Below are 14,617 nucleotides of genomic sequence, written 5' to 3' on the forward strand. Positions count from 1 at the left end.
TTTCCCCCAACAGTCCTCTTACTGGAATTTCTCCCTGGTGAAGCCTCTCCTCAGATCCCTGTCTGTCACTTACTAGCCCTCCTCCTTTTTCTCAGGAGTTAGCATAGAACATGCCAAAGTTCCCATCAATTTTATATTCAGCAAATTTAGCTCTCTAATGTCTTCCCATCAAGGTCATGCCCAAAGGCTCACCAAGTTGTTTCTGATCACAAGAGAGCCACTGAAGCCTCTGAAAGGAATGTGGGATTGCATTTCTCTTTGTAAAATTAGCTTTTTCCTCCATTACGTATAGTTGGGAGATAAGAAAAGTCTCCCCAAGAAGTGACTTGGGGACAAACCTTGAATCACAAAGAAAGTTCCAGCAGGCTAAGAGGTTGGAGGGTTCTCTGCCTGGGGAAGCAAGGAAACAAGGCTCTGTGGCAGGAAAGGGGAGAGAGCCCAAGAGCTGGAAGATGAAAGGTCAAAGGGCTGTGTTCTAGCATCAAGAGGTGAGTCTTGGGCCAAAGGAACATGTAGACACGTGAAAGGATTTCAAGCAGGGAAAGAATAAAAGCAAATTCGAGCTTCAGAAAAACACTGAACTCTCAGAATGGCAGACTTAAAACAGCGCTGATACAGGGTGTGGGGAAGGTAGAGGGCTCTAACACGCTGCTAGAGGTGTAAATGGAGCCATCATTTTGGAGAGAAGTCGGGCAGTGCTGGGAAAGCGACGGGGAGATGGAGACTCAAGTGCCTGGAGCTACCTATCTTAGACTTTCTGACTGGATAAAAACACAGATGTTGGAAATCTGGGGAAATGGTGAGACAAGGGCAAGGGCACAGGGGAGCCAACTCTCTTCCCAATCACTGCTCAGTGACATCCTGTTAGTAGCTTGAAATTGGCCATGGTTGGGTATTTCCATCACAAAAAGCAGCAAATGCAACAAATGCAACAAACCAAGACTTCCCCTCTCCCTGCCCGGAGAGAGCAGTTTTAACACCACTCTACGTCCTGCCTGAGCCAGTCCCCATCCAGCAGCCCCTTGAGTTCCTTCAGCAACGGATGCACTGCGATCTTACATGCGGACAGTAAAGCCTAGGCCTGCTGCCTGGGCCGGACCTTAGAAGCCTACTGGACTATTTGGCCAAAGAGTAGATGGACCTAAGTGGTCTCCCTAAGCGTGTTTCAGTTCCTGCTTGATATCCTAAAGAAGTGAAGGACTGGGGGCAGCACCTCTCTCCAGCTGTGTGGGAGCAGAGAAAAATGGGGAAATGGCAGGGACAGGTAGCTGAACCTCCTTCCATGAAGGAGCAGAAGGCCCTCATCTCAACCCTCTGCCAGCCATGGGCAAACTTCTTGTCTTGTGGGCTCTGCACCCTTAACCACTATTATACCACCTCCCTGTAGAAGTCACAGGACCTGGTAAAACCTGAATGTAGAAGTGGAGGGAGAGAGAAACTGGGGGTGGGGAGGGTCACTGTTACGAGAGTAGGAGGAACCAGGAGAATGTGACACATTGTAGGATCCAAACAAGGAGAAGAATATCAAATGCTGCAGAAAGGCTGAGCATGATAAGGGTTAAGATGAGAGACACAATGAGGTTATTGTGGCTGGGCCAGAGTGAGGACAGCGGTAGGAGATGAGATTTGAGTAGGCAGGGGCCAGTCGGGCAGGACCTTGTGCATCTGGATTAGGAGGAGTCTGGGTTTTATTACTCTAAAGGGAGCAATAAGACTATTGTGAAGATTAGCTGAGTCAATAGATAGAAAGCCCTTAAAGCATGGCAGCATAGTAAGTGTTCAGTAAATGCTACTATTCTTGTTGATAATACACCCTTCTATAATAGTCAGCGTAGACACACATGGAAGCTTGTCTCTTTCTGGTACATGGTCAAAAATACAACCCTCATCTCCCTCCCACCAAAAGGCCTGCCTCCTCTCTTTCAAATTCCTCCTACCCTCCTGTCCCACTCCCCCTCCCCTGGCCTCTGGCCCCTGGCCCCAGTGTGGTCTAGATGGGCCCCACAAGGGCAGGGACAGGGACAGGACGTGGGGCTGTATCTGACAGGAACCTGAGGGGCTGGCCCGGGAGGGGATTGGGGCCCGGCTTCCTGAAGGGAGGATGGGCTAAGGCAGGCACACAGTGCCGGAGAAGATGCCCTCCTGGGCCCTCTTGGTGGTCACCTCCTGCCTCCTCCTGGTCCCCCAAAACCTGGCACAAGTCACCAGCCAAGGTGAGGTGTGTGGAGGGTGGAGCTCACCTACAGCCAGAAAGAGGGAGCCCTGGGAGGGGTGCAAGTTAGGAGGCTCCCACTGGTCCCCTACTCTTTCTCAAACATGCCTGGAAGGACCCAGAGCCCAACTCACCAGCTGTTCCTCAGATGCCTCCTTGCTGGCCTCGGACCCAGAGCCCCTGAACTGTTTTTCTCGAACATTTGAGGACCTCACTTGCTTCTGGGATGAGGAAGGGGCAGCACCCAGTGGAACATACCAGCTGCTGTATGCCTACCCAGGGTATGTGCTGGGCTGTGCCCCACTCGCCTGCGTCTGTCCTGTTCTACCTTTGGCCCCATAAGAGAATTATTGGAAGTGCATGCCCTAAGGAGCCACTTAATGAACCGGTGTGCTTTGAACAGACCCAGCTCAAGCCCCTACATAAACCTTCATCCCACCTATCCCAGGCATGGAGAAGAGCAAGGCAGAAATGGAAAGAGAAGTAGGGCTTGGGGCCAGCCTGGGTCCTGAGGGTGGTCGGGTAGGTAGGATGGACTTTTCCTATGCCCACAGGGAGGAGCCCCGTGCCTGCCCCCTGAGTTCCCAGAATATGCCCCCCTTTGGAACTCGATATGTGTGCCAGTTTCCAGCCCTGGATGATGTTCGTCTCTTCTTTCCACTGCGCCTCTGGGTGAAGAACGTGTTCCTGAACCTCAACCTGACCCAGCGGGTGCTCTTTGTGGATCATGTGGGTAAGGGCCATCCCCATCACCCTGGCCCCTCTGTTTGCTGCCCCCAGGCTAGATCATAGAGTCATACTGGTTGGTGCTCCTTCAGGACAACATGCGTGTGCTCCATCCCTAGGTCCCCAGAGATACCTCAAGATGACCTTATCATTCCTCCCAGCCTTGGCATCGAGACCTAGACTTCATTTCACATCAGAGACACCTGGCCCTCCTGCCATTAACCTACTCATTTATACACTCATTCAACAGTTACAGAATACCTACTATGTGCCAGGCACTGTGGTAGGTGACAAGGATACAGAGGTCCTTGCTCTTGATGAAAAGAAGTCCCTGTTCTTGAGGATCACTGAGTCTGACTAAGCTAGAATGAGGTCACTGTCCATATGAGGAAAGGAGAACAGGATGAGGCCCTGCCCTGCCCACCAAGAGAGCCAATCCAGCCTCTAGCACCCCTCTCTACAATCCACAGATTGAATTGTAGACTGTGGCACTCAGAGAGTTTTGATGTGCCTTGTCTTGCCCTCAGGCCTACCAGCTCCCCCCAATATCATCAAAGCCATGGGTGGGAGCCAACCAGGGGAACTTCAGATCAGCTGGAAGGCCCCAACTCCTGAAATCAGTGATTTCCTGAGGCACCAACTCCGCTATGGTCCCAAGGATCCCAGGAACTCCACTGGTTCCACAGTCATGCAGTTGCTGTCCACAGAAACTTGCTGCCCAGCTCTGCGGAGGCCAAACCCAGCCCCAGCTCTGGATCAGCCTGCATGTGCACAGCCCATGAGGCCCCAACAAGACAGACCAGAACAGACCTCCCCAACTAGAGAAGTATCCTGGCCTTCTTCCACTCCACTTCCTATCTCCTACCCCTAATTTTGCCCCAAGAAAGGACAGGCCATGCCCTGGGGATTCCAGACTGGGTTGGTCCTTGGGGAATTAGTACAAACTCTGATTAGTCCCCAGGAACTATGTCTACTTAAGGATCTCCCACTTTGTGTCATTCATACCAACAGAATTGAGAGTTTCAGGTCTCCAAATTAATGGGGATTTCCCTAAAAACCCCTGAACACCACCTGAAACCCACTGACCTGGCCCCCAGTCTGTGTGCATATCCATCCAGTAAGGAATTGAGCATCTCTCCACAGGCATGCTGTGGGGCTTCAAATGTAAGAGATGGAGGCTGCCTTGGCTGAGAGGTAGACCTAGATTCTGAGGCTGGAATTCTTCTCTCAAGGCTCCATCTCTGACAGTGATGAGTGGAAGCTGCCTCATCTCAGGGCTCCAGCCTGGGAATTCCTACTGGCTCCAGCTGCGCAGCCAACCTGATGGGGTCTCCCTCCATGGCTCCTGGGGACCCTGGTCCCACTCTGCAACCGTGGACCTGCCTGGAGATGCAGGTGAGTCAATAAAGGAATGAGGAGATGAAGAGGAAGTAAAAAGATCTCTAGGGAGGCCTGGGCTAGACATGGAAGCTCTGATAACCATGGTCCTTCCTGATGACCTTGAACCTGCCACCGGGCAGAGGGAACTATGTTCGTGGAGAAAACAAAGAGTAGGAGTAAATGTTCCAAGTTATGAGTGTAAAGATGATCTGGATACCCTATAGAGTAGGAGCCTGTGGGCCCTGATGGGACTTCCTTCTCTGATTCAGTGGAAATTGGACTGCAATGCTTCACCCTGGACTTGAAGAATGTTACCTGTCAGTGGCAGCAACAGGACCACGCTAGCTCCCAAGGCTTCTTCTATCACGGCAGGCCATGGTGCTGTCCCAGAGACAGGTGAGCATTAAACTGGTGATTGAGTTTGATGTCATGGGAGAGAGGCACAAACTTGCAGAAAGAGGGGAGAGATTGTTCTTGGTCTTCTTTACTCCACTCCCTGTCCCACAACCAAATGGCCTCCATGCTCTCATCTTCCAAAGGGTGTTTTATCTTCTCAGCTTCTCTCCATTCCCACGGGGAATGCCTTGGTCTAGTTCAGCTTTAATCATGTCACCTGGAGCACTGCAACAGCCTGTATTCTCATTCATCTCCAACTTATGCCTGGTGCTGCTGACCGAGTTAAACTCAGACTTTGCCTGGCCTTCCCCCACTCGGACACATCCTGCAATTTTCCACTATCTGCCACATCCAATGAAAACTTTGCCTGGTCTTCAAGAATCTCCACTAAACACCTCACTGATTTGTCACCCCCACCGTGTCCAATCTATAACCAAGCCTTGTTGATCTTACCTATTAAATATCTCTAGAATCCGTCTTTTTGTTCACCTCTGGCATTATCCTAGTACAGGCCATTGCCACCTCTCACTTGGGTGACTGAGAATACTTAACTGGTCACTTCTTGAATCCTCAAATCATTCTCCACACAGGAGCTGGAGTGATCTTTTAAAAGTAAAAAGAGGAACGTAACACTCCCTACTTTAAAATCTTCAATAGTGTCCCATTGATCTTAGGGTAAGGAACTCTGTCATGGCCTTGCAAAGTTCTGAAAGACTCAGCCCTTACCTCGGCCTTCAGCCTCGTGTTACACTGCGTTGCCCTTTGCTCTCTGCGCTCCAGTACTGGTCTTCTTCGGTTCCCTCTTATCTGCCATAGTCCCTCCTGCCTCTGGGTCTTTGCCTGTGCTGTTTACCCAGCTCTCCTGTCTCTACTTAACTTTTACTTATCCTTCAGATAGACCTCAACTCAACTGTCACCTCCTCAGGGAACCCTCCCCTGACCTTCCAATAGTACTACTATACATCCTTGTTGTACCATGTGACTTTCTTTCTTAAGTACTTATCATAGTTAGAATTTTACATTTATAATGTGTGGTTACTTGATTGATAATAAAATTTTCTCTCAGCCCTGGCCAGGTGGCTCAATTGGTTGGAGCGTACACCAAAAGGTTGCAGGTTCGATTCCCAGTCAGGGCACATACAGGAGGCAACTGATCGATGTTTCTCTCTCACATCAGTGCCCCCCCTTCTCCTTCCTGTCTCTCTAAAATCAATAAACATATCCTCGGCTGAGGATTAAAAAAATCTTTTCTCTCAGAATTCCAGTTGGAAAAGGCTGATCTTGACTAAACATGATCCATGAGGGCAAAGTCAGTGTCTGTCTTTACTCACCAACGTATTTTCACCCATCACAGTGCCTGGAACATAGCAGGTGCTCAGTAAAAAACTGCTGAATGAGTGATGAAACAAAACACTATGCACAGTTTTAATGTATTCTTTCAGTTTTCTATGCATTTATATATGTCTATACATAATACTTTTCAGCATAAATTGCATGTGTGTGTGTGTGTGAACTCACTTTTTTACTTAAAAATATGCCTTGGAGGTCATTTTAAAAATGCAACTGATTGTTCTTAATAACTGCATAGATTTCCATAGTACAGAGGTGCCTTGAATGGGTTAAACGGTGGCAAAACTGGAGTTATCATTCCCTCTATCAAAACCTGCTCCTTTTCTTATTGCCCTCCATCCTACCACCAGCTCAGATTTTCAGACCTGAAACATGGAAATTGCCCTGGACTTCTGCCATTTCTACATCCTCGGGGTCCAGTCTTGTCATTTCTACCTCTTCAGCATCCCTTGAATCTATCTATGCCCCTCTACCCCCAGTGCCGCAACCCTATTTCAGATCCTCATCACTTTGCACGTGGGAACCATAACAGTGTCCTAATGGATTTCTCTCCTTCTACTTTACCCTCACAAATCCTTCCCTACAAACTACAGTTAGAGTGGTCTTCCTAAAGTACAAAGCCAATTATGATAATTCCCTGTTTAAAATCTTTTAATGTCTCCATAATTACTACAAGATTGAGTTCAAGCCCCTTAGAAAGGCCACAGGGCCACCCGTGACCTTGGTCTGCCCTCTCACATTTACCACTCACCATCAGGCCCTGTGTGCTAAAAGCATTCTGCACCACTTCAAACTTCCCACAAAGCACCATATCTCTTATCTGTGCCCAAGCATGTGCCTCGGATGCCCATTTCTCCCCTTTGCCTCCTATTTATAGTCCAAAACTCAGTTTAAGCAATGCCTTGTTCAGGAAGTATTCGCTGACCCTCCCATTCTGGGTAAGATCATCCTTCTTGATATTCCTGAATCAGTCTGTGCACAGCACAGAAAAATACCATCCATTTGTTTTCTGCCTCTCCCCTGAAATGAGAGCTCCTTAAAGATTTTTCCCCTATGTATTCCTAGGGCCTAGCACAGTGCCAGGCACATAGTGTCAATAATTTGGTGAATAAATGAGTAAACATATAAATACATAAAATGATAAATAATTTTAGTAATAACAAGCCATTTACGGACTATAATCAGGAAGGCGACACAATTCATTTGTTTAATAAACAGTTATCGAAGGTGACTATGCCAAGCACTGGAGATAGAGTGACAAATAAAACAGAAAATTTTCCAGCATTTGGGGGGCTTACATTTTAGTGGAAGAGAGGAGGTGACAAACAATAAATAAAAAAACTAGATTATGTAATAGAGGCTGTGTGGGAGGATAGGGCAGGGTTGCTAATTTAGACTGAGTGATCAGAGAAAGCCTCACCAAGGAGGTGACAAATGAGCTAAAACCTAAGTGGCAAGAAGGAATAAGTCACGTGAAAATCTAGAGTCAGAGCAATCCAGGGCAAAGTGAAGTGCAAAGACAGTGCATCTGGCCTAACTGTAGGACAGAAAGAAGGCCCGTGTGGATGAAGGGTGGGAAACTGGTATGAGAATTGTGGGACAAGGAAATGGTGAGGTAGGGAGGAGCTAAATCATATAGAGTACTGAAGGCCCTGGTACGGAGATTGGATTTTATTCCAAGTGGGATGGAGAGCCATTAAAAGATTTTAAGCTGAAGAGTGACATGATATGATTTACATTTTCAAAAGATATGTTTCTTTGTGAAATTATAAAGAGGTAAGAGTAGAAGCAGGATCACCAGTTAGAAATTTGCATTAATCCAGGTAAGAGATAATGGTGGTTGCATCTAATGTGGCAGTGTTCAAGATCAAAATAAATGGACAGATTTGTGATATATTCTGGACATCATTAGATCAACATTTTGGAAGCAAATTTCAGTTGCTGTGTGGAGAATAAATTGAAGGGAGTGGCGAAAATGGAGGCAGAAAAGCTAGTTAGGAGGCTGTTGATTAAATAACATATGGAGGTGACTATGAGGGTTGCTGTATGAGAACAGATTTAAAACATAAGGATGTTTTTCTGCAGAATGATGAGGCTTTTTGACCTTTGAAACAATCCTGTGAAGTAGGTACTATTAACCCATTTTACAAATGAGGAAATCAGGACAGAGATAAACCAAGTAATTTGCCCAGAGTTATACGCCAACAAGCCAAGACCTGAACTCTATACTCCATGCTATTTTCATGTATTATCTAGCTCCTTCCTTAAGGGGAAGAAGCTGGACATCAAAGCAAACTTCAGAAAACAAAACATTATGGAATGAAGACAGAGAAAGCCCTGGTGGCCCATCCAAAAGAGGAGTTAGATTATAATCCACGCAGTGCATAGCCCCTGTGGGATGGAGAATGTCAGGATTGGTCTCTGAGGCAACCCTGATTCAATGATTCTATGGGGCTGATTCTTAGGGACCCCATCTGGGAGAAGTGTGAAGCGGAGGAGAAAAATCCAGGATTACAACCCTCCCAGTTCTCCCGCTGCCACTTCAAGTCACGAAATGACAGCGTTATTCACATCCTTGTGGAGGTGACCACAGCCCAGGGTGCCTTTCACAGCTACCTGGGCTCCCCTTTCTGGATCCACCAGGCTGGTAAGAACTTTCCTCCTTTCTCTTCCCACATACTCTCACCCTCTCCCACCCACCACTGCATCTGACCCTATGCCCAGAATCACCACCAACTCTGACACTTCTGACCCACGGCCCTGGTGGCATGATGTCTCATGCACAGAGGGCTTAGGCCAATCCCTGATGACATCCCTGCAGTGCTCATCCCCACGCCAAACTTGCACTGGAGAGAGGTCTCCAGCGGGCAGCTGGAATTGGAATGGCAGCACCCATCATCCTGGGCAGCCCGAGAGACCTGCTATCAGCTCCGATACACAGGAGAAGGCCATCAGGACTGGAAGGTAAGGCCAAGGAACATATGCCCACAGACCTCACCACACAGGGTATTCCTGAGTTTCACCATGCCTGTTACCAGGGGTGAGGGTGTCATGTGTCCATGTCTAGGCTTGTATATCTGTGTTTATGAAGCAACTGGTATCTTAACTTCTCTTTGGCATCTCCCACTTAATATTTTCTCTTCCCTTTGTCGCTGGGATATCAGTCTCTTCTGATTACCCTACTACCTCTCTGACAGAACCTTCTCACTCTCCTTTCCTGGCTCTTCCTTTTCCACTCTACCTTAATATGTTGTGCTTCCTACAGGCCCATCCTAGATTCTTTTCTAGATAAATATAATATACGCCTTCCCTAGGTGAGTGCTTCAACTCCATGGTTTTAACAATCATACATTAACCATCCCAGACTTACCATATGGAAAGGAATGTCTATACCACAGGCAAATTACTTAAACTTTTGAAGTCCCAGTTTCCTCATTGGTGAAATTAGAATAAAGCTATCTACCTTCCAGAGTTACAGGAAAGGTTAATTATATAAATATCTAGCATACTGCCTGACAGATAGAAGGTACTCAAATACATTAGTTAAATCTTTCTTTCTGTACTTTTATTCTTATTTATCACATATACAGTATATACAACTTCTTACCAGATAGATCTACATAAAGCCCCCAGGGGCATTTCAGACTCATACAGTAGTCCCCCCTTATCTGTGGGGATACATTTTAAGATCCCTAGTTGGAGGCCTTAAAAACCATGGATAGTACCAAAGCCTATATATATTATGTTTTTTCCTATAAATACATACATATACTTTATGGCTTCTCTTCAGCATATCCAAATTACCAGCATCACTACTCTTGCACTTTGGGGCTATTATTAAGTAAAATAAGGGTTACTTGGACACAAGGATTGTGATACCTTGACAGCTACATAGAAACTATCAGGCAGGACAAAGGGATGATTTGAGTCCTGGGTGGGATGGAGCGGGGCGGTGTGAGTTCTCATCATGCTACTCAGAATGGCAGGCATTTAAAAACTTACAAGTTGTTTATTTCTGTAATTTTCCATTTAATATTTTTAGAATACGGTTGACTGTGGGTAACTGAAACCAGTAACTGAAACCATGGAAAGCGAGACCGTGGATAAGGAGGGACTACTATATATCCAAAACTTAATTCATCCACAGTAAAGTACACAAATCTTAAGTATGCAGTTGATTAATTTGTAAATGCGTATACACCCATGTAACCATTATCCAGATTACAGTGCTATTTTTAGCAGCCCTGAAGCTCCCCCTGCCCCTACAGTAGCACACCTCCCTTCCAAGGTAACCACTATTCCAACATTACCATTGATAAGTCTGACTGTTGATGAACTTAATAAAGTGGAACCATACAGTGCTTACTCCTCAAACTTACTTCTCCTCTGTACCCTGTTTCTGACAATGGCACCACCGCTTACCAGTTACCCAAGCCTGGAATCCTTGACTCTTCTTCCTTTTGCCTTGTCTCTTCTCCTTAATTATCAACAAGCAAGTTTAATTTATTGTACTAACAGTCCTCCAGTCCCTCCTACCATTGTCTTAGCCTCATCTTTGACCATCCAGCCTGCCTATCCAGCCTGCCTGCTAAACTACTCTGTAGTCCCCAACAAGCAATTCAGGCAGCACTAAATGCTCCTTGGTGCTCCTGGTGCCTTACTTATATTACTATAGCACTAATTACTTGTAATTATTTACTTGTTTGCATGTCTTCCTTATTAGACATGAGAGAGACCATGTTTCATTTCCCCTTTTCCCCAACGCCTGTAAATGCTTGCTAAATTACTCAGTTAATAGTTTCCCTGCTTGTACCCGCGATGCTTGTACCCTCTACTTGGAATCTGCCCTTGTGGCGCCAGCACCTGGCATAATCCTGGCATCCTCTGCTGGGTGCGCGTGATTTTCAAAGGGCCCTGAGTATCTGAGCGTCTGGGATTTCACTGCTTCTGCGGGATGCCCGTGTGTCCGGGTCAGGGGGCATCGTACATATGTGTGTCGGGACGAGCAGCTCCCGCGCCGATGAGGCCTGTGTGTCGGCGCGTGGGGCCCGTTTCCCCGGAGCCGGGCTCGCCTCGGCAGGGGAGGCCGCGGGTGCAGCGAGCTGCTGTCCCTGTCGCTGTTCTCGCTCTCGCTCCCGCCGCGAGGCGTGCTTTCCGTCAGTGAGGCTCTCTGAGGTTCCCCTGGGATTCACAGTGGTCGGCTTTGGGTGCAAAAGCTGCCGCTCTCTGGAGGACCCGGTGCCCGCCCATCCACACCCGGCGCCGGTCCACCCGCTCGCTTCCCTCTGCGCAGGTGCTGGAGCCGCCCCTGGGCGCGCTGGGGGAGACTCTGGAGCTGCGCCCGCGCTCCCGCTACCGCCTGCAGCTGCGCGCGAGGCTCCACGGCCCCACCTTCCAAGGCCCGTGGAGCGCCTGGTCCGACCCGGTGCGGGTGGAGACCGCCTCGGAGACCGGTGAGGGCCCGCGGCGCCGAAGGGGTCTGCGGCTGCGCGGCCGGACGCGGCGCGGAGGGGCCGAGGGGCGGGACCGAGGCGGGGTTCGCGGGCCTGGGGGCGGGCTCCGGCCGGGGGCGGGCGGGGCCTGACTTGTCCCGTCCCTCAGCCTGGATCTCCCTGGTGGCCGCTCTGCTGCTGGTGCTGGGCCTCAGCGCCCTCCTGGGCCTGCTGCTGCTGAGGTGGCAGTTTCCCGCGCACTACAGGTACCGCCGGGCCCCCAGGGCCGGGGCCCGAGGCCTCTAAATAAGCGTTCCGGGCGCTCGCACGCGGTCCCCAGCTGCAAGTCCACGCCTGAGGCTCCAGCCGCTTCCCGCAGGGCTTCCTCGGGGTCGCACCGCTTCCTAACGCGCTGACGTGCCCGCTGTGCTGAACGCCTCAGACGCCCACCCCCGGCTCCGCGTGGCGGTAGGAAGCCGCCGCCCGCCCGCCCGCCCGCCGGACCACTGAGGCGCCCCGCTCGCCTGGCCCGGCCCGTGCAGCTCCCAGGCCTCGCTCCCCCGCCGCCCTCCGCGCCCTGCCCGACTCGCGGACGCTGAGCCTCCTCCTCCAGTTTGCCTCACACACCACCAGAAAAGTCTTTCTAAAATGCGCCCATAAATCTCCTTGTTAGCGGCCCAGGATAGAGTTCAGATTATGGGAGGACAGGCAAAGCTCTGCAAAGTCCGGCCCTGCCAGCATTTCCACCGTCTTCCTCCCCGTGCGTCAGCCTTGCCACGTTGTTGGCGATCTTCTCCGTGTCTTCTTTCCTCCACAGGCTTTATTTCCCAGTGCCTTTGCGCAGAATGTCCCCTCGGTCAGGAATATCCTCCCTGGGTGACTAATACCCACTTATCTTTAAATAACTTCCTCTACCAACTGCTGGGAAACCCTTCCCAACCCTCCCATATTGGCTACTCTCTTTGTGTCCCTATCATAGTACCAGCAGCATTTTACTGCATTTATTTCTTTATATGTCTTCCCTATACCTCACTTGGTCATCTTTAAATCCTCAGCGCAGAGTATGCCAAATAGCATGCCCTTAAACAAATGTTACTAATGAGTGACTTATGTGGGAAGACTGAAGTTGAGGAGAATGTCATTGGAAGTTACTAACAGAAAGGCTGGAATCCATACCATCTTAGTCCTTCAGCTGGTGACATCTCTTGATTCTTGAAGACTCAGAAGGCAACTCCTCCAGGCAGCCTCTTTTGACCGCCCCAGGCTGTCATCTCTCTTTCAACATGTCTGTCTTTGGACTTTTAACCTGCTCACATATATGAGCTGACTGGAATGTAGTCTCTATGCACGTAGCCAGGACCAACAAAAAAGTTAGGGGGGAAGGATGTGATGCTGCTGAACCTTTTCCCCAGTTTACCAGGTAACTCACTCCTCTTCCCCTGGAGAGAGATGAGTGAGGTCACAGAAGAGGCCCGAAGTGTTGTTCAGCTAAAGTCCCTCCATGTGGAAGTATGAACCTGAAGAACTGGGGGTTCCCCAACATATCTTAAATCCATTCTCTTCCCAGATAGATCACCTTCCCAGTAACTTAATAATAAGTCCCACTGGCTCTCTTCATTCATTCATCGAGCTAATTATTGAGCACCTATTATGGGCCACACACTGTTCTACACACTGGAGATACAGCAGTGAGCAAATACACAAACTCTTTGCTCTCATGGAGCTTACATTCTAGTGGGATGAGACAGACAAAAACAAATATATATAATAATAGTAAATATATAATAGGTCAAGTGTTACAAAGAAAAATAAAGCAGAGCAGGAGAAAGAGTGACAGGGAGGTGGTACGATTTTAGACAGGGTAGTCATGGAAGACCTCTGTTACGATGGTGTTTGAGCAGAGACCTAAATGCAGTGAGGGAGTCAATTGAGTGTCCCAGACAGAAACTATAAAGATCCTGAAGCAGAATGTTTGAGAACACTCTGTAGCACTCCTGTTTTGAACCTCCCACCACTAACTTCCCTTCCCCACCTGAGGTTTCCTTTGCACCTATGCTCTTACATTATTACCTTGACTACACTCTCACCTCTCCAAGCTTTACTCACCCACCTCACTGCCTTCCCCACTGCCACTTCAGTGTTCTCCACCCCCCCAACACACTCCCATGACTCAGTCTCCTTCTCTCCCTTCTCTCCAAGGAACCTGAGGCATGCCCTGTGGCCCTCACTTCCAGACCTGCACCGGGTCCTAGGCCAGTACCTTAGGGATACTGCAGCCCTGAGTCCGGTGAGTGCACTCCCCTCCCTACTACCCGCCACTAGTCCTACGAGGAGCTGGATCTTTGCCCCTATAACACAACTTTTCCAAGGCCATTGCCCACCAGCATTCCATTGCCCTGGGCCCTACCCCCAGCCAAACCCTTCTTCCTATACAATCTGTGTCTTCCTCCCATAGGACCTGCTAATCCAGACTCCTTTCCCTCCCATCTTTCCCAGCCCAAGCCTGCAGTCTCAGATGTCTATGAGGAAGTGGAACCCAGCCTCCTTGAAATTCTACCTAAGTCCTCAGAGAAGACTCCATTGCCCCTATGTTCCTCCCAGACCCAGATGGACTACCGAGGATTACAGCCCTCTTGCCTGGGGACCATGCCCCTGTCTGTGTGCCCACCCATGACTGAGTCGGGATCCTACTGCACCACTCACATTGCCAACCATTCCTACTTACCGCTGACCTGTTGGCAGGCCCCTCACTCCCAGTACCCTGGCCAGATCCAAACTCTCTAGACCTTTCTTCCCATTCTCTCTACCCACCCTACCCCATCCCATCCCACCCCACCCCAACACCATACACATCTCAGACCTCACTTTCATCCCGCTTGTTGACCCTCATAGCTGGGCTTCACAACACTGATCTTGCAGTATTGCTGCTGACATAAATCCAGGACCCTCTTTCCTCAGGAGACTCATTTATTTGACTAAGCTCTAACTTCCACCTTCTTTCTCTCTCCTCTTTAATGCCACACTCCTTGAAAAGAAGTCTTCATGCTTCCCCACTTTTCATTTGCTCTTTAGACTACTTCAGTTAGTTCTACCACTTTGCTAATTAAACTGCTCAGAGTTC

General features: G+C 49.1%; 1 protein-coding gene across 2 annotated transcripts; it reads left to right on the forward strand.

The window, feature by feature from the left end:
* Positions 1 to 2,134: 2,134 nt before the first annotated feature.
* Positions 2,135 to 14,565, forward strand: MPL (MPL proto-oncogene, thrombopoietin receptor; the record flags this gene model as incomplete). Of its 2 annotated transcripts, none has more annotated exons than XM_081145000.1 (12): positions 2,135 to 2,213; positions 2,361 to 2,493; positions 2,767 to 2,945; positions 3,466 to 3,764; positions 4,171 to 4,333; positions 4,588 to 4,714; positions 8,530 to 8,711; positions 8,886 to 9,028; positions 11,358 to 11,517; positions 11,666 to 11,762; positions 13,696 to 13,783; positions 13,993 to 14,565. In XM_081145000.1, the coding sequence occupies 12 exons, from the start codon at positions 2,135 to 2,137 to the stop codon at positions 14,278 to 14,280; spliced, it is 1,938 nt and encodes a 645-aa protein (XP_081001126.1). In that variant the 3' UTR covers positions 14,281 to 14,565. The 2 variants fall into 2 exon arrangements, with proteins under 2 accessions (XP_081001126.1, XP_081001127.1); XM_081145001.1 differs by having other exon boundaries at positions 3,466 to 3,740.
* Positions 14,566 to 14,617: the final 52 nt, after the last annotated feature.

The sequence above is a fragment of the Miniopterus schreibersii genome (assembly GCF_964146895.1).
Source record: "Miniopterus schreibersii genome assembly, chromosome: 8".
In the NCBI taxonomy this organism is placed as follows: domain Eukaryota; kingdom Metazoa; phylum Chordata; class Mammalia; order Chiroptera; family Miniopteridae; genus Miniopterus; species Miniopterus schreibersii.